General features: G+C 39.0%; 3 protein-coding genes across 3 annotated transcripts in view; 2 read left to right on the top strand and 1 right to left on the bottom strand.

Annotated features, from left to right (window-relative positions):
• Positions 1-18998, bottom strand: part of uroc1 (urocanate hydratase 1) — a 62072-nt gene that overhangs the window by 12466 nt on the left and 30608 nt on the right. The gene's annotated exons all lie outside the window — the stretch shown is intronic.
• Positions 240-13690, top strand: LOC132977729 (ras-related protein rab7-like). Its single transcript, XM_061042541.1, has 6 exons — positions 240-574; positions 5988-6050; positions 6929-7055; positions 9573-9791; positions 12064-12192; positions 12287-13690. The coding sequence occupies exons 2-6, from the start codon at positions 5998-6000 to the stop codon at positions 12380-12382; spliced, it is 624 nt and encodes a 207-aa protein (XP_060898524.1). The 5' UTR covers positions 240-574; positions 5988-5997; the 3' UTR covers positions 12383-13690.
• On the top strand, positions 16318-18842 carry arpc4 (actin related protein 2/3 complex, subunit 4). Its single transcript, XM_061042542.1, has 6 exons — positions 16318-16403; positions 17544-17662; positions 17760-17871; positions 17965-18060; positions 18250-18420; positions 18503-18842. Exons 1-6 carry the CDS (start codon positions 16401-16403, stop codon positions 18506-18508), a joined length of 507 nt encoding a protein of 168 aa, XP_060898525.1. The 5' UTR covers positions 16318-16400; the 3' UTR covers positions 18509-18842.

Raw genomic sequence — 18998 nt, 5'->3', positions numbered from 1 at the left:
TTTCATCCCCGTTATGTTCACAGACCAAACAACAGTAAATCGCCATACCAATACTTATATTAAACCTACATGATCTGTTTTTCATATGAATTCTTCTGAATCCTGACCTGAAATCCTGAAAATCCTGAGACCAAAAATGCAATCTATCCTGATTCCTAAATAGTCTGTGATGAAGAAATAATTTAGAAGAGGGCTGGAGTTATGGAGCTGCGTCTGACGTAGGACGCATGCGTGGTTTTGGAGGAGGAAGTGAAAGGGGAACAGAGGTTGGGGGTTGCAGATATTTAGCTCGCTGGCAGACAACCCTTCAAGCAAAGTGCCAAATTAACATACCAATTGGAAAGGATCTACTTTGTCATTTTGTGACATTTCTTTTTTAATAATTATTCGCGTAACGACTCACGAAACGCCTTTCTAAGAATTCAAAACGACATTGCTAAATTGACGGTGTCTTACTCAGTACTGGAGAGTTAGCTCGCTAGCTAGCTAACGCCTAGTCAGCCTCATACGCTGACTGTCCTGAACAATAACAGCTAGTTAAGAAGTCGGTGCTCCTGTGTGCTACACGTTCAAGGTAAGTTTCGAAACGACAGTAGTGTGTAAATATATATTATGCTTGCCCACTCATCAGTGTGTGCTGAATTATATTAAACAAACACTATAATGGTTAATTGTGATGCAATAATTTTCGAGAAGCTACTTGGCAAAAACAAGGCCTGTGGCTCCTCTGGGAAACAAACAAGGACTACAGTGGAGACAAAGCATCGATACAGGCTTTCTTTACAGTGGACATATGTGTTTATATAAAACTTTATATGTTGTGTTCATGTTAGTAGGGAAGCATGGGGCAGATGGGGGCTTTTGAGTTTTATTACAAGTATACTTTACTGCTGTTATAGTGTTGCTGGCTTCACATATGACTAAGATGGTCATGTGTTTTCCCATGTTATCTAGTTTTTGTTTCGCTTGTGACTCACAGGTCACGCAGGTACATGTTGTTGGATCATTGGCACTTAAATAACAAACTGCTGTGCCTACAACGCCCAAAAGACAAAAAAACCCCTCCTGGGATGAAGTGTAACCTGTAATCTATTGCCATCTGAATAGTCCTGAAGCCCTTGGCTTTCCAAATCAAACACAGATATTTGTGACACTGTTATACAACTTCTATACCTTTACGTTTTGTTTTAAAGATTTAATTCATCATAATTTTACAACATCTGTGTATGAAGACTGCGACTTGTTTATTCTCCATTATGTTGTATTTTGCACTCTGTAAACCATCCTGCATGTTAATTGAATCTCAAGTCTGACTCTGAGGTACCTGTGCTGTACTCTGACCGGCTCTGAGATTTACTCATATCCTATGAGTTTGCATGAACTGGCAGAGTCCTTGAATACAGTTTCTCAACATAGCTTCGGTTCATGTGGGCTTTTATGGTTTAACACAGCCTGCACATTTTCCTCACAGTTTACATTGTAGCATACACAGCTGGATCTAATTTTACGCCGCACAGTGTACCTTCCAGTTTGTTCTGCAGCACTGACTCCTTGAGTGTTTTGGAGTTGAATGCTGTCTGTAAGCTCATGTGGGGAAAAATGGTATGTCAGGAAACCATCGGTCTACCTTTCATCACAATCCTGAATTAACACATAAGTGGGTTAAATATACTTCTCAGTAAATGTAGATAACATTTCAAATGTTTTACAAATCTTTAACTGTAAATGATGGTGTATCTGCTACAGCGTTGGAAATTTACTTTTCTGCCTACCTGCCACTGTGACTGGTGGATTCAAAAACTATACCAGTCACTATTTTTTTTACCTGCCACTTAATCTTTTAATGAAGTATAATGTCAAATAAAGGCTTACAGTATTCAAGAACATTTTCGACTAGTACAGAAAATACTGACATGATCTTTGTCTCGCTCATATACAAAAAAAAAATCATGTTTATTTTAGTTATTTTAGTTTATTAAGTTTATTAGGCAGGTAAGAGTTTCCAATACAGCCCTGTCCTCAAAGGCTCGACTGAGGGGAAATCAATTTGTGTTTTAAAAGTATATGAGCTTGGCCTATATGAGGAGAGTCTTGGAGACGTTAGACCTACTTTTATTTACCCGCCACCGTGGCGGCCGGGTAAGTTGAGCAAATTCACCCGTCACTGCAAAAAAAAAAAAAAAACGTATTTGGCGGTTGCACCCTGATCTGCTAATAACCCTACAGTATCTAACTTAATCACATAATTCATTTAATTTGAATGATTTGTTTAATGCTGTCCATACTTTTAATTTACTTAAGTTGACAGTACTTATGTGTGTGTGCGTGTGTTAACCCTGGACCACTGAATCGACAGTTCTTTACATGCACAGTTACCAAGATGCACATCAGATAGCGAAACAAGAAACATAAAAATGTCTAACCTCTCTGACATGTTCAGATGGGTTATACACTCCACGGGTTGGGTTCCTGCTTGTGTATTCTGGTTTAAATCAGAGGTGATCTGTGGATAGATCTAGCTTCTTTCAGTGATTTGAACACTTTTTATTTTGTCTCAGCAGCACAGTGTTTATCACACTTCTATATATCAGATTCTTAAAGTTATTACTGCACTGATGTTTAGTTGCCACAGTGAGTATGTTCTTGTAGGTCTATGGTCAACAGGGTAACCCGTGCACAGCCTAAACACGCTCCCAGGTGCTCACGGTTGTAGGATCAAATCATGAAAAAACAGAAGTCCGTGGCACACTGAAAATAACTTTACTATATTTTTATTGTGCGCGAACAACGCTTCAGGTTTGCCCAGCACAATCTCTACGAGACGAACCTGAAGAAGCTACAGGTGAAACGCGTTGGTCACACACAATAAAAATATAGTAAAGTTATTTTCAGTGTGCCACGGAAAAATGTTTTTTCATGTTCTTGTAGGTGTTTTCCTGTTGCCTTATTTTTGGTTAACAGATACTCGCCCAGCTGCATTTTTTCTTGATAAATGTAAATTGATGAAGCGACTGACTCAAAAGAAATGTGCAATAACAATTTTTAAGAGTTGTAGAATAAGAAGACTTATCCTAACACGTTGATATCAGTTAAAGTCTAACTGTATCAGTTTAAGGGATTCCATAAAGCTGTCGTTCATAAAGTTTGTTAGATTGCATCAAACATGAACTTCGACCTGAAAAAGATGGATCAACTTTCCCTTTGGAGATAAAAAATAGTTTAGCACTAGTTATCTGTGCAACACTACATTTCCTGATTTTATTTTAATGCAGAAATGTGTTATAAAAGGTTTCTTTGTTTTTTGCCTTTACCTCACATCTGACACCTTTAACCAGTAGAACTTATTTATTTCAACAGGATAATGACAAAAAATGAGATCCAATAATTCCAAATGATTTAATATACATATTTCTTCAACGGCAATTCAAACAAATGTAATGCTTCTTGATTTTAGATTTCCACACATCTGCAGATGTTTTATAAAACTCCTCATAGTTTTTTTTTTATTTCTTCAAGAATTTTATGGAAAGAAATACTCCCAGAATAAATCAGACTGAACCTCCTGTCAGAGACAAAAATCTTCATTGTCTCGATATCTTACCACTCAGCTGTTTGTCAAAGGTTACCGATCTGATTCGAGGTTCTTTTGATCCATATTGTGGTCTGAGCATGCCCAGTCATCAGTGTTGTTCTGTAGTTCATGCTGGTGTCGGCTTCTCTGTGCTTCACAGTATGTCGGGATCTCAAGTGCTGTGCTCGTTTTATTGAGAAACAAGTGTGCTTTCCAGCTCCTGATGGTAACTCAAGTGTTTGTGTTTTAAGCACAGTTTCAACATTCAGAGTCATTTAAAAGCTCAATGTTTCGATTTTTTTAATTCGTAAAAAATGGTAGGAATTGTTTGGTTTCATAATTGAGTTGGAACAAAAATGGGTTTGTGTATGTTAGATGCTGATGTTCACGAGGAGCTCATGATTGGATTTTGGTTTTCTATTACATGACATGTTACTGTGATTAACTGCCAGAAAATGATGAAAGTCATGTTTTTTACTATAAAGGAGCAGGTTGGATAGGAACAAGGTTTGTGCACGAACAGCAAACATTATCAAATCCACACATTTCTAGAGGTGGGGGAACAAAATTGATACAGCATAGTATTGTGATATTTTGTGTGGCGATATTATATTGTCTAGTGGCCGCCAAGTATCAATATTTTTATTATATTATATTAAATATGCTTTTTAATCTTTTTTTTATTGCTGAAGGAGTTTCACAATTCATTTTGTACAAGTTGCATTGTTGAAAAATCATGTTCAAGTTTGATTGGACTGAAATACTAACAGTTCAGATTGTTAGCTGCATGCAGCCTTTGACAGGCTTTTACTTTGATCAGTGTTGGTCTGTCTGGGGGCTTGACTCCCATTGTGTAGAAATAAGAAGACTGAAGTGAGATGATTAGAATGAGAATGTTTTCTTATTTGACAAAACTGTTTTTGATTTATTTTAATTTTGTGGACAAAATAAGCAGTTAAAATATCTCAATCGCAATATATTGTATCACAATTCTCAGCATATCGCAAAATGTTTAAAATTGCAATAATCTGAAGTATATAATAATGACTAAAGTATCTTGGGGCCTTACACATTTCTACAACTTTATTCTTTTGAATTCTATATTTTGTGCATTCTCAAATATCAGTTTGGTAAATTGTCAGATCATCCTTAGTGGTATGAAGTAGCTCAATCATAGAAGCCGAATTCATACCAAGCATCTGTGAAAGCTGACAGTCTCACTGAGAGCATGAATGACTTCATTTAACCCCAGAAAAATGTTTTCTTTCTTGTCAATAGCGCTGTGCTGGACTGTTTATGTAGTACTGATAAGATGAATGTGTGTCAAAAGATAAAGCAGCCTCCTTAGAAATCAATGTTTATTTTAGTCTTTTTGGTCTATTTACTTGGAGAGGGTTTCAGATAACACTATCAGAACCGAATTACTTTTCTTTCTTTTTTTTACTGTCCCAAAGTTCATTTTTCTTATCGGAGTTTCCTCCGTTAAATATTGAGTCGTTATGTTTGATTTTCACCGTAATACAATTCTGAATGGTCGGTGGGATAAAGAAAGAGGATTGCTTCCAATACTTTGATCGACCTTATGTCATTCTTAATATCCAACAGACAGATCATATTAGTCAAGGAGTAGTAGTGTACAAGTAATGGCTTCTTTCTGGCGTTTCAAAATGTGCACTGTAAACTACCAGATGTTTTGTGAAAAGATGTCTGAATGAAACTTCAATTTCAAAAATGTGTAAAACAATCACTCATTCATGTGTTCTTTAATACTAGGATCTTATTTACTTAATTTTGAAAAGGAATTATGTGGAAATAATTAACCTCATGGTTCACTTTACATTTGAGCGTCAAGAAACTACACGTTACAAAATCATTAACAACAGTTTTAGCTTAAAGTTACCTCACATATTGTATCTCTCACTCACAACCAAATCTCTGCCTCCATCTTGCAAGCTCAAGTTATTATGAGGTGTAAGTAAACGCCATGGTGTGTTTCCTCTATATATTTATGACATATATCATCAAAAAAACAACTGCCAGATGTGTCACTTCATTTGTGCAATACTGAGAGTGGTTGAGACCTCTAGGAGGAAACTTCCTGTGCTTCGTGAGAGAGAGAGAATGATGTGTTCCTCGTGATTTGCTCAACAGCTTAGACAACGCATGACTGGAATGAGTGGTATTCAAACCTTATTGGTCTAAGGGCCATGAGTCTTTATACACACGAACAAACTTTTGGGCTAATGTTTTCCAAAGGGCCTGTCTGCAATGCAAACATATTTACCTTATGCATTGATCATATGTTCTCTGACCAGTCGGAAGCTGGTGATAAGGTCGTAGCGATGAAGAGGTCAGGGAGGCGTGTGGTGCTGTGTCTCTCTGTGTGCTGAAGTTGTTGCTCTTTGTCTTTCTGCAGCCGTGGAAAAATGACATCTCGGAAGAAAGTGCTCTTGAAAGTCATCATCCTGGGAGATTCTGGGTGAGTCACATCTTGGCATATTTCTCTGCTACATGTTAAAACCAGAAATGCAGGGTAAGAAATAATCAGTTCGCCTGAGTGATGACTGAGTCAGTTGTTAAGTGTGTAGAAAAATCAAGACCAAGGTGTCTGAATCATTGAAGAGGATTTGTATCAGTGGTACTTCCTTGTTAGCAGGCATTAATACATTATCAGCTGTCTCTAGGCAGAACTATGCTCCTGAATTATACAGCCTTCCTGCTATGTATCTGCAGACTTATGAGACTTTATCAAATTATGTATGTTCTTTCTAAGTACGGCACAAGATTGTCTGTTAAAAGTTGTAACATCATTATGTGCAGAATATTTTGCACACTAAGTATTCTGCAGAAATGTCTATCCTTCCTTTTGTCAAAACATTTAGCTGTGTTAAATTGTGGTGAAAGGTCTAAAGTCTTTGACATATTTGAAACAAAAACAATCAATAGCAATATCAATCTGTCACAATGCTGCAGCCTTTCTGATTACAGAAAGGAAACATGAAGTCACTATAAATTACAGAACAATATGAACCAAGATATCAGACAGGATCAAGACATTTTGGACCCCTTTTAGGCCCTTTTTATATTCAGATAGTTTATTACACTACAGACACATGCTTCTGTCAACTGGATAAAAATGTTTGCATCAGGCCTATATTCTTCAGTAGTTCCACTTGGAAGGAGTTGGTTTAATCGATCAGATATAGTTTGGAGTAAATAGGGTCTAGATTACACCGATAGCTGAATCAGCTCTTCATAAATATTTTTACTGCATGTGTCATACTACCTATCAGTTGTCTGCTCTTTGTCTTTAATATAGAATCTGATATCTTTCTGTCTGTTTTCCTCTGCTCTCAGTGTCGGGAAAACCTCCCTAATGAACCAGTATGTGAACAAGAAGTTTAGTAACCAGTACAAAGCTACAATAGGAGCAGACTTCCTGACCAAGGAGGTGATGGTGGATGACCGGCTTGTTACCATGCAGGTACAGAGCACATACATCTTAAAGGGTCGCATCCTGGGTAGATTCTCCTTCACAAGAACGTCAGAGTTGAATCTTGATTTTTAGGCTACAATCCAATTCATAGACGATTCATTAAAACAGATTCTGTATTATTCAATTCAGGCCGTGGCTAATTGATAGCTGAATTAAAAGCATTTTTTCAAAAAATAGGAAAAACAAAATTAAGTGTCTCTGTGTTTATTACTTCTCTAAGCGACAAAAAACGAGGCCTACTGGGAATATGAACATTTGACATCATGTGTATGAACTGAAGTCTTTATCACACCAAAGCTCATATGAGAGACGTGTTTTTGTAAATAACAACGAGCTTGTTATTCACAAAAAATATTTCTAAACCCTGTTTGTGATGTTGATGTATTTATATTCTACCGTCTGTTGTACACACATTTTTGAAAAAGCACTTTAAAAGAGGGAATGTTAGTTTATTTATTTGCGTATATTATTATTTATCATGTAGCAATGTGTATAAAATGAAGTAAATTCAGTTATATATTATATATATATATATATATATATATATTTTTTTTTTTTCATTTCTTTTTTTGTGAGATTTTTAATCCGTTTCACTCCTTATAATTTGTTTTATGTTCATAATTCCGCTGTGATTGTCACATATGTGCCTTTAGTTGCTTGTTCATCTATAGAGAGACAGGAAATGTGGGGAAAGGAATTGGTCTAGACATGCACCGGTAGTGTCAGGACCTGAAGTCGATTCTGCAATCTGTGGGATGAGGACCGTATCCTCTGTACATGAGGCGCCTGCTCTGCCCACTGAGTTAAACCACATGCCTTGTTAAACTTTCTTCTTAAATTGATAGACATCGTTGGCACGCAGCAATGAAAGGCTGTCTTCTTGTTGTCTTGTAATCAAAGTCATCACTCTCAACCACAAGTAAAGGTCACAAACATGAACAGTGGTGCAAGATATCACTAATGTCACAGTTCAGATCTGATCGCTGATTTTAGTCACGGATCGGATCCTTCTTGGGATAGCCTTAAAAAAAAGTGTAATAATACTTTTCTTCTCCTCAGCTAGCTAGGATTACAACAGTTCATTTTAACAGCACTGCAGATCAAAATGTATATCCATGAATTTTAATATTGTATCAAATTGCTACAATTTGAAATAATAATAATAATACAAGCTAGATGAACCTGAACTCCTTTTATTAAGAAAGTGCTTTTAAAAGTCTGAGTACAGCAGACTGTAAAATAAAAAGCTTAATCATTTCAAACACAGTATTTGTTTCCTCACAACAAAGAACATCAACCTACAAACAATAATTTGACATCTTCCTGTGACTAACCAGTTCGCTGTAATTTACAAAAAATATATATTTTCTTGCTGAAAATGTTGAACATATAACAAACACAAACTGTTCATTAAGTTGTTGTGTGTGTTTGTGCACTGGCTGCACATGCAGCACAAACCGTGTGACGAAACAACAAAGGGGCCGTGTGCATTTAAGTCATAAATCTTTTTTTTTCGGTTTTTGGACCGAACAGAGTGCACTATAAGAGATTCCATTTGGCTAAGTTTACTGCTACAGACGACAGCAGGCTCTACATTAGTAATGTTAAGTGATCTGATTGATGTCATACACAGTCACCAGCTGATACCTGCGAATAACTGAAGGTACAAAAACACATTTTAAGAGCTACATTGTCTTTCTATTGGTACAGCAGATCTCCACTGTGCCTGCACACACTTCTTAAACGCTGCCTTCTCTTCACAGAGACTCCACACAGGGATTTAGCGGCAGTATGTTTATTTTACACCATTGTGATACATTTTCCATTGATCTGATCAACTGTGATCCTTTTCACCACTATAAGCAGCACAAAAGACTACAGATACCTCGATGACAACAAAGACTTTGCTGACTTGTGGCTGGAAAAAGTGTTTAATATCCAGGTTGGCTTGTGCTGCTAGCTAGAGCATCTTAATCCTGGTTTTATCATGCTGTTTCATCAGGTGAGGTTTGGCATTCAGAAAGGCTGACTTTTGGACTCCATTTGTGAGGTGGAGAACTGTAAATCACTTCAGTGATCTCAGATATGTTTAGTTTCTGCATGCAAGCCACCCACCACTAACCGGCAAGCCAGCTAGCTAACTTGATTCTCTTTAAATGTTAAAGGTCAATGTCAGAGTCTTGCAAAATTCAGGACAGTGAACACTGTTTGCAGAACAAGCAGCAAAACATCAGTAAACTAGCTCATAACTTTGATTTGGACCATCAATCAGTACGTTTTACATTCTTACCCATCACCTGCCGGCTACAATGTACTCATATCTTTCACATCAGTCACTGTTTTGGGATAGTCATTCTTCACACCCCTCATCCTCATCCAGGACAATTTTTATTGTTTGAGTATTTAAAGGGCATTATTTTTAGCGTTCTTTTACTAGAATGACTTCTCATACCTCCTGTTATCTTGTCTATTTACGGAACATTTTGTCTCGTTGTGGTTGTGTAGATCTGGGACACGGCTGGCCAGGAGAGGTTCCAGTCTCTGGGTGTCGCGTTCTACCGTGGAGCCGACTGCTGTGTGCTGGTGTTTGATGTGACTGCACCCAACACCTTCAAGACGCTCGACAGCTGGAGAGACGAGTTTCTGATCCAGGCCAGCCCTCGTGATCCTGAGAACTTCCCCTTCGTGGTGCTAGGCAACAAGATTGACTTGGAGAACAGACAGGTTGGTATAAATTCCTCCATGATTGTTTCTTACATGGTTACCCATGCTGCACTTAAGTGTCAGTTTCAATAAGGTCAGTGTCCTGTTTTCATCACAAACAGCTATTGCTTTTTCACTCATGTTAATCATATTTGGTTGTGAGTGGTGTTAAATTGCAGCAACAACAACAACAACAGCACTATGGCTGCCACTGTGTGCGTTGGCTAGTAAACAGACGGACTGAGCCCTAAAAGAATTGACGTTACCATAATAACCAGCACAAATGCCCAACAGGAAGTGTTGCTGATGTGATTTGGGGTAAAACTTTAAGCAGGTTTACAAAGGCGCCTCGGTTCTGCCTCTCTTAGTAACCATAGCTTTAGCCAGCAATGAGGTCACTCAAGTCTGAGAGTTTTGAGAGTTGCTCTGTATAATTTCCTGCATTTTTGTACTTTGTCAATCACATCCCATAAGTGCCCATGGAGTGTGAGAATTCACAGTGTTCTTGATGTCAACAGAGGAGAGAGACTGCCGAGGCAAAATACGTATCTGTGGTCATACTTTTAAAGGTATAGATCACATTAAATGCAAACAAATTAACATAGTACTTCAATGGAATTAATAATTTCCCACTGCTTTTGCTAAAAACATTTTTAGTGGCATAAAACAACATGAAATTTCAATGGAAGAAACCTCCCACCTCTTCCTCTGCTACCTCGAATCTCTCTGCTAACCGCCTCCTCCCACCAAATGATGCACCAAACATGCACGCCAACTGTGGCAACTGATGTGGTGTGCTGCACAGCTGTTGCACCATGAGCCACCAGCAAGGCAGGCAGAAAGAGCAAGTGAGAGAGAGAGGAAGATCTGCTAAAACAGGGTACACACTACAAGATAATTGGGCAGATTTTGGGCCAGATTCCTTTCTTCCGACCAAAGACAGCAAAGGCACGATTATCTGATGGTTTCCAAGATTATCTTTCCGGATGTTCCTGTGGTGTGAGGTGTGTTAGGAGTGGTTTTACACTTCCCAATATGCTCGGAAGACGATCGGGGCCGCCCAGATTTGAAATCATAAATATTAAACATGTTCAATATTTATGGTTAGAAGTCCTGTTGTGTGGGTAGAACAACGAAGACGGCCGAGCCCGGACTCTTTGAATTGTCACGTGGAACGGAACAATTGGAAATAGGGAAGCAAGCTGACTGAAGCAGGAAGCACAAGAAAAATAACCATGGCAACAACAGCACACACAAAGCTTAAAGTTAGATGGATGTTATAAAATCAGGACCAACTTGGTGATTTGTGGCAACAACACGAGTGTTTACACAACGTGTCCCGTAAAACAATCCAACTGACAAGGAAAGGAGTTGGACCTAAATGTTTACTGTACTGGATGTACCAGCTAACATCGAGCCACATTTAGCTTGTCCTTTGTGTTTGTTTACACCTGTGTTGCGTTTGACTGCGCAAGATTACACGATTTGATAGTGCAGACTGGTTGTTGGTGAATAAATCGGTTAGTGTGTGTTGTGCTGAGTTGGTCGTCTCGTTGCACACCACACACTGTAGGATCTGAACTGTTACATCTGTCATGATCTGTCGTCATATGTGGGCTCTCACATTTAAGAATCGTTTAAGATTTTTTAAATCTATTACTGTGTGCCAGGCCTAACACAATTCATGTAGCAGCCGGATGCTGCTAAATTGTACAGAGTGATATACTAATGGACTGTGATCTACTACTATCATGCAAGTTAGCCCTGACAAGTTTTATTAAATTATAAAATACTATTAATGTTAAATTCTATTGAAATGTTTTGCCTACAGTAGCAAAAAAAAAAAGATTTGCCACATTTTATTTTCATTGTTCCATTTTATGGCTTTTCTGTCATTACAATTTTTAACATTATAAAGGATATGCTGCTATATGTTTTTTTGAATTGTGGATAATTATTCGTATACAATTTGTGCAGAAAGGGATCAGAGTTTAAGAACCTTCTTGCTTAGTTGTGACTCTAAGCCTTTTGAAGAGGAGAACAGGGACAATGTGGTCATAGTGTGTTTGTCTTAACAAAGGAGATGCCAAGGGACTGAAGATGAAAGTTAGATTTCAGCAAAGTCATTATGTCCTATTGAACCTTTTATTTGGAATATGTCTCCTGGTCCAGTTATAAAATAATAAATGTTCCAGACTTCAATTAAAATGTTTCTTTCATAGCAAACCCTGAGCGCCCTCGTTTGCATGTCAGCTCACTACATGAATGCATTTCTCCCTCTTCTTACACACAGGTAACCACTAAAAGGGCTCAGGCTTGGTGTCAGAGTAAGAACAACATCCCTTACTTTGAGACCAGCGCTAAAGAAGCCATCAATGTAGAACAGGCATTCCAGACAATTGCACGTAACGCTCTCAAACAGGTACGTAACCATTGCTTGAAATGCAGAATAAAAGACAATGGGACTTTGATCTTTTTTTCATGCTGACTATTTTCTCTCCGTTTTGCATTGTCAGGAGACAGAGGTGGAGCTGTATAATGAATTCCCAGAGCCCATAAAACTGGATAGGAATGACAGAGCTAAACCTTCAGCAGAAAGCTGCAGCTGTTGAGGGAAAACTTGGACCATCTTCTCTCTTGGCTCTCTGAAACACCGGTTACATCACCTGCACCTTGCTCCCTGGGAAAGTACTTCCCTTCTGGTCTTCCTCCTTCACCCCCACTCTTCATTCCATCCACAACGCCCCTCACGCAGTATGCTGCACATGGATGTACACGCCCCTCACACAAAAACACAAACTTAGCACACAAATTATTACACTAGTGTACTCTAAGAAAATTCGCTGACAAATCCCGTTCCCAAAGATGGCTTGAGAGAAGAATGACACCCCTTCTGGCCCGACAATCCCAGACTTGAGAGGGAGTGATCTTCTGGCCCCGCCCACCCACATTTCTGACTGTGGCCCCCTGCATCTCACACTAAAAGGGGAAAATGGAGCCATGTTCAAAGAGTGCAATGGAGAGCTCTATAGGACTGGCTGATGCTCTGTAATGTGAGATGATGTTGGCTAATGTCAGCATCCCAAGTATCGTATTCTCTCTTTCTGCTTTCTCTTTGCTTTCTTTTGCCAATGTGTCAAATAATCAAGTTGAACTATATATATATAAATATATTTTAATTGGCTGATGTTATTTGTCAAGCCAATCTAAAACACTCTTGTTTTTTTTGCACTTTCTTTTTATGTTTTTGCCTTTAAATGTTATAGAGGGATGACTGATTTTGGACAACATCTGCTAGCACACGCCTTTTGGTATTCTTCAAATTTTACCCCCTACTCGTTTTCCCTGTCAAATCTCCGCTCAAACACTTTGGTGATTGTACTGCCTTTTCCCTCAAAGGTTGCGTTAAGGGGTTTAGAATTGCCTCACACTGCAGAAAAAATGTTGACAAAGTAGACAAGCCGATAACGCAGCCACAGTGTAAAACAAGGTTTATTCCTCAATATATTAATATTTGCCTTTTATGTAACATTAATTGTACTGCTACTATTACTGCTGTAAATGTTCTGTCCGTCATCAGACATCTTTCAACGCTGTGGAATTACAATATGTGTCACCAACACAGCAAACACCTGTCTTCTGTCATGTCTATGTTATAGCTGTTCTCTCTATCTGCTTGTAGCTCAGGTTGGCTAAGTACTTCATATTTTTAACGGATTGTGCATTACGGTGTATAGATGGTAAAGGTAAAAGGCAGGTGGATGAAACTGAAATGGATGGTCTCGCTTTCCATTTAAAGAAAAATCCAACTTTCTGCCCTGGTATAACTCTTTCTCCTTATCGAAAAAAAAAAAATCACTGCGATGCCAATGATGTTGTCAAGAAAACTGGGACGTCAAATAATTAAACTCTTGAATATATCAATGGTGTGGGATTATGTGTCCAAGTTTGTGTTGAAAGTACATTTTTGTAGTGCATCCAGGCACTGCTTCGTGTGCACATCATATCAGGGCCTTTTTATGTTTTCAGGTGTTTTTGTCAGGTTATTCTGGCCAAGTAGGCCTCTCTTCAGGACTCTGAGGGTGTTTACACGTGAAGCTTGACTTCTGTTTGTGTAGCTGAACCTTCAGGAAAGTCATTTGGCGTGCATAAGACTAGTACCCTCCAACTAAAGCAGTTCAATGGATTGCATGCATCAATCATTTGATTTATAATACCGATGATCTTCTGCTTGAAGAATATCATCAGTTCTTCAATAGATAAAACCATTTTAATCATCAGACATCTTGGATCTAGAGAGCATGGACAAAAAGGTGTCTTTCTGAACCTGTCTAAGGAAAGCCACTAAAGTTCAGTAGCTATTATCCAATGTACACATTTTAAAACTACTAAAGGACTTATGTCTGTAATGTCCTCTACATTATGTCTCTTCATTATAGGCTAAATGCTGTTTTTCAAAGCTGTCTTCTATGTCATGCAGGGTTGAATTCTAAATCCATTTTAATGATAGATTTCCCTATGGTTAGTCATTTAATATATTTTTCTGCAACATATTAGACACTGATATAAATTGAATATACAGTGGGTACGGAAAGTATTCAGACCCCTTTACATTTTTCACTCTTTGTTTCATTGCAGCCATTTGCTAAAATCAAAAAAGTTCATTTTATTTCTCATTAATGTACACTCAGCACCCCATCTTGACAGAAAAAAAACAAATGTAGAAATTTTTGCAAATTTATTAAAAAAGAAAAACTGAAATATCACATGGTCATAAGTATTCAGACCCTTTGCTGTGACACTCATATTTAACTCACATGCTGTCCATTTCTTCTGATCCTCCTTGAGATGGTTCTGCTCCTTCATTGGAGTCCAGCTGTGTTTAATTAAACTGATTGGACTTGATTAGGAAAGGTACACACCTGTCTATATAAGACCTTACAGCTCACAGTGCATGTCAGAGCAAATGAGAATCATGAGGTCGAAGGAACTGCCCAAGGAGCTCAGAGACAGAATTGTGGCAAGGCACAGATCTGGCCAAGGTTACAAAAGAATTTCTGCAGCACTTAAGGTTCCTAAGAGCACAGTGGCCTCCATAATCCTTAAATGGAAGAAGTTTGGGACGACCAGAACTCTTCCTAGACCTGGCCGTCCAGCCAAACTGAGCAATCGTGGGAGAAGAGCCTTGGTGAGAGAGGTAAAGAAGAACCCAAAGATCACTGTGGCTGAGCTCCAGAGATGCAGTAGGGAGATGGGAGAAAGTTCCACAAAGTCAACTATCACTGCAGCCCTCCACCAGTCGGGGCTTTATGGCAGAGTGGCCCGACGGAAGCCTCTCCTCAGTGCAAGACATATGAAAGCCCGCATAGAGTTTGCCAAAAAACACATGAAGGACTCCCAGACTATGAGAAAGAAGATTCTCTGGTCTGATGAGACCAAGATTGAACTTTTTGGCTTTAATTCTAAGCGGTATGTGTGGAGAAAACCAGGCACTGCTCATCACCTGCCCAATACAATCCCAACAGTGAAACATGGTGGTGGCAGCATCATGCTATGGGGGTGTTTTTCAGCTGCAGGGACAGGACGACTGGTTGCAATTGAAGGAAAGATGAATGCGGCCAAGTACAGAGATATCCTGGAAGAAAACCTCTTCCAGAGTGCTCAGGACCTCAGACTGGGCCGAAGGTTCACCTTCCAACAAGACAATGAACCTAAGCACACAGCTCAAATAACAAAGGAGTGGCTTCGGAACAACTCTGTGACCATTCTTGACTGGCCCAGCCAGAGCCCTGACCTAAACCCAATTGAGCATCTCTGGAGAGACCTGAAAATGGATGTCCACCAACGTTCATCATCCAACCTGACAGAACTGGAGAGGATCTGCAGGGAAGAATGGCAGAGGATCCCCAAATCCAGGTGTGAAAAACTTGTTGCATCATTCCCAAGAAGACTCATGGCTGTACTAGCTCAAAAGGGTGCTTCTACTCAATACTGAGCAAAGGGTCTGAATACTTATGACCATGTGATATTTAAGTTTTTCTTTTTTAATAAATTTGCAAAAATGTCTACTTTTCTGTCAAGATGGGTTGCTGAGTGTACATTAATGAGAAATAAAATGAACTTTTTTGATTTTAGTAAATGGCTGCAATGAAACAAAGAGTGAGAAATGTAAAGGGGTCTGAATACTTTCTGTACCCACTGTATGTGAATTATGCACATAACCATGAAACCATTTCCCAAATAATATTAAGGCTTCTGTTCTACCAATAGTGTAGTGCTCTGAATCAAAGAGAACGGGCGTTTTATGGGATTGTTATCATAAATAAAGCCGTGCTGAACACAAACAATTCTTTAAATGATCAGTGCAAAGGTAGCTCCAACACCACTGACTGATGTGACTTGAACACCCTCACACAGAAAAAATCAATAAATAGTTAACCATTTGATTAAATTCATAACGTACAGTGGTACAACATGATTTGTCTCAAATGCTCTTTTCATTTATTTCTTCTCTTGACACGCTTCTCTCCAGAGACAGCATAGGGTTAGAGTTGAGTTCCTGTCTTCTCGCGGGAAGACACTGACAGTGTAGCTACTTCCGCCTTTAGCCGCCGCTCGTCACATAGAGAAATGGTAAGAGAAATCAGACTAATATGCAAAATAAACTCCTTTTAACAGCACGATTTATAACGCGTTCATTCCTCATAGACATTAACGCATTACTCCTGCTCGTCTTATACTGCATCATTTAGAAATGGGACAGCTACGCTTTCCTCTGGTTGTGTTTTGTACTAGCTTAGCAGGAAAGCTATTAGCCATCAGGCTAACGTGAGCTAGTCGGTGTAAAGAAAACATGCGAAGTAGAAGATATTCAGTCAAAGGTATAAACGTGCTGATCCGAGGTGAGGTGGTGGGTGAGGTCTGACATAGTCCGGACACATGGTAACACGTTGTTAGACATACAATGATGAAAAGAATAGAAGAGAAAACATGAAGTAGCAAGCTGTCACTGAAACCAGCTGATATAAGGGCTTGTATCAGTCTCTGTCCCTTCAAATCACCTCTTTAAATAAACATCATTTCGTCCACCTGTGTTACTACTATTTTTTTCTAACTGGCTGACCATTTTTCTGATAGCAGCTGTCAGATGATGGGGTTGTATATTTCCTAAGCTATGGTAATATTATAGTTGATCGAGCAGAGCTCTATGGGGTTGTCAGAGCTTGTGTGTGAGGTAGCTCAGGACCCAACCAGGTGTAGTCTGTCTCACCTCTTTTTTTTTCCATACTAAACTGGGTCAGGGACCAAAATCCTCGAGGACATTTAAACTGAATGGGATATGTTCAGAGCCTCTGGATGTGCTTCTAGAAATTGTGGTCTTAAGGTTCTCTGTTCCTGTCTTTGTGGCAACTTCAGTTGACACCTCGATGAAGGTAGGAGAGCTGAATAAGTCTGCCTGCTGGTACTTAGAGTGGGTCTCCTGAGGCCAGAAATACTGCAGCTCTAGGGGTAACCAAAGCAAAAGCCTGTGTGCTTTAGAGTTTTGGGGGGCTTTGGTGATGTACCTTTTTTAATTTCTATACTGTGTACTTAAACCCATTGATACATGGAGTAAATGCCCTTTAAGATAAAGTATTCTAGGTCAAGGCTTGAGGTAGTTAGTGATCTTTTCTGTGTCATGTTATCAGGTGCAATGAAATCAGTGAAGAGTGTACATCTCCAGAGCATCTCAACAGTCAGTTTAATTGACTCTTCTCTCTTTGTCTCCCTCAGACGGCAACCTTGCGTCCTTATCTAAATGCAGTGCGTGCTACTCTGCAGGCCGCCCTCTGCCTGGAGAATTTCTCCTCGCAAGTGGTGGAGAGACACAACAAGCCAGAGGTGGAAGTGCGGTGAGTTTGATACTGCAACTTTACCCGTGACTCTGACGCCACTTTAATCCAAGCGAGGCCTGAAATCTGACCTTCATCTCTTCATGCCCACTTTTAGGAGTAGTAAAGAGTTGCTCCTCCAGCCGGTGATCATCAGCCGTAACGACAAGGAGAAGGTTCTGATCGAGGGATCTATCAACTCTGTCAGAGTCAGCATCGCTGTCAAGCAGGTCAGTTAGGAGGTCAATTGTAATGTATTCAGACTCTGATACTAACAGATGGTTACTTGACAGTCATTCATTTGAAATAATCTGCTGTTGTAGGCGGATGAGATTGAAAAGATTCTGTGCCATAAATTCATGCGTTTCATGATGATGAGAGCAGAGAACTTCTTCATTCTGAGGAGGAAACCTGTGGAGGTAAGTTGGTGATAAAAAGGATCAAATATAGAGAAGTTATTCAGCTGCTAAAAACTGAAAAGTGGAACCAACATGAACTTTTTGTTGACACTGGTGTGACTTGTTGCTGATTAAAGTTCATTGTATTCAGCTCATACAAACACACCGTGTAGCTGACCCTCATCTTTTGTCATCATCCTCATTTTGCAGGGCTACGACATCAGTTTTCTCATTACCAACTTCCACACAGAGCAGATGTACAAACATAAACTGGTGGACTTTGTTATTCATTTCATGGAGGAAATTGACAAAGAGATCAGCGAAATGAAGCTGTCTGTCAACGCCAGGGCTCGTATTGTTGCAGAGGAGTTCCTAAAAAATGTAAGTTCTACAGTTTCTACAATCTTATTCTCATTGCTGAAATGTGTGCTGTGTTATTTTGAAAACATTTTGTTGTCCCTAGTTCTGAGAGAAAGGGAGAAAACCCAAACAACCTTTTGCATTGTGGCCATCACAGTGGCGGGCTCACATCACTGGGTGGAGGAGGCAAAGCAGGATCAATCAAGAGACGCTGATGACGTGCAGATAAACATGCACAGGCCAACGAGTGTTTTGCCCTTTAAACTTACGTTTCCCTTTGCTCTGAAGTATTGATGTTTGTATATAATACATGTTCTCACCACACATTAGTTTCTGCCATTAGAACATCAAAGAAGGTCTGGTCCTGTTTCAAACCATATTTTGTTTTCAATATTTATGAGCACAGGGTAATTTGACATTTTAAAACGTATTTAAATGTTGTTTTTTTTAAATGTATATTATATGCATATACATTCAATTTAGGTATTTTTCTGTTATAACAGATCTGAAACCATGAGGGCAATCAATTGGAGTATGTTTCCTGTGTTAGTACACAAAGCGAACCCTATTGTAAATGGAAATGATGAGAATAAATATAC

Source organism: Labrus mixtus, chromosome 7, assembly GCF_963584025.1.
Source record: "Labrus mixtus chromosome 7, fLabMix1.1, whole genome shotgun sequence".
Taxonomy (NCBI): Eukaryota; Metazoa; Chordata; class Actinopteri; order Labriformes; family Labridae; genus Labrus; species Labrus mixtus.
The sequence above is the reverse complement of the archived record's forward strand: the minus strand, read 5'-3'. Positions and strand labels throughout refer to the sequence as shown.

Coding starts and splice junctions, on each gene's coding strand:
- arpc4 (XM_061042542.1), top strand. Junction 17,663..17,759: donor AAGCCAGAGGTGGAAGTGCG/GTGAGTTTGATA, acceptor GCCCACTTTTAG/GAGTAGTAAAGAGTTGCTCC. Junction 18,061..18,249: donor TGAGGAGGAAACCTGTGGAG/GTAAGTTGGTGA, acceptor CTCATTTTGCAG/GGCTACGACATCAGTTTTCT.
- LOC132977729 (XM_061042541.1), top strand. CDS start 5,998: ATGACATCTCGGAAGAAAGTGCTCTTGAAAGTCATCATCCTGGGAGAT. Junction 7,056..9,572: donor ACCGGCTTGTTACCATGCAG/GTACAGAGCACA, acceptor GTGGTTGTGTAG/ATCTGGGACACGGCTGGCCA. Junction 9,792..12,063: donor TTGACTTGGAGAACAGACAG/GTTGGTATAAAT, acceptor TCTTACACACAG/GTAACCACTAAAAGGGCTCA.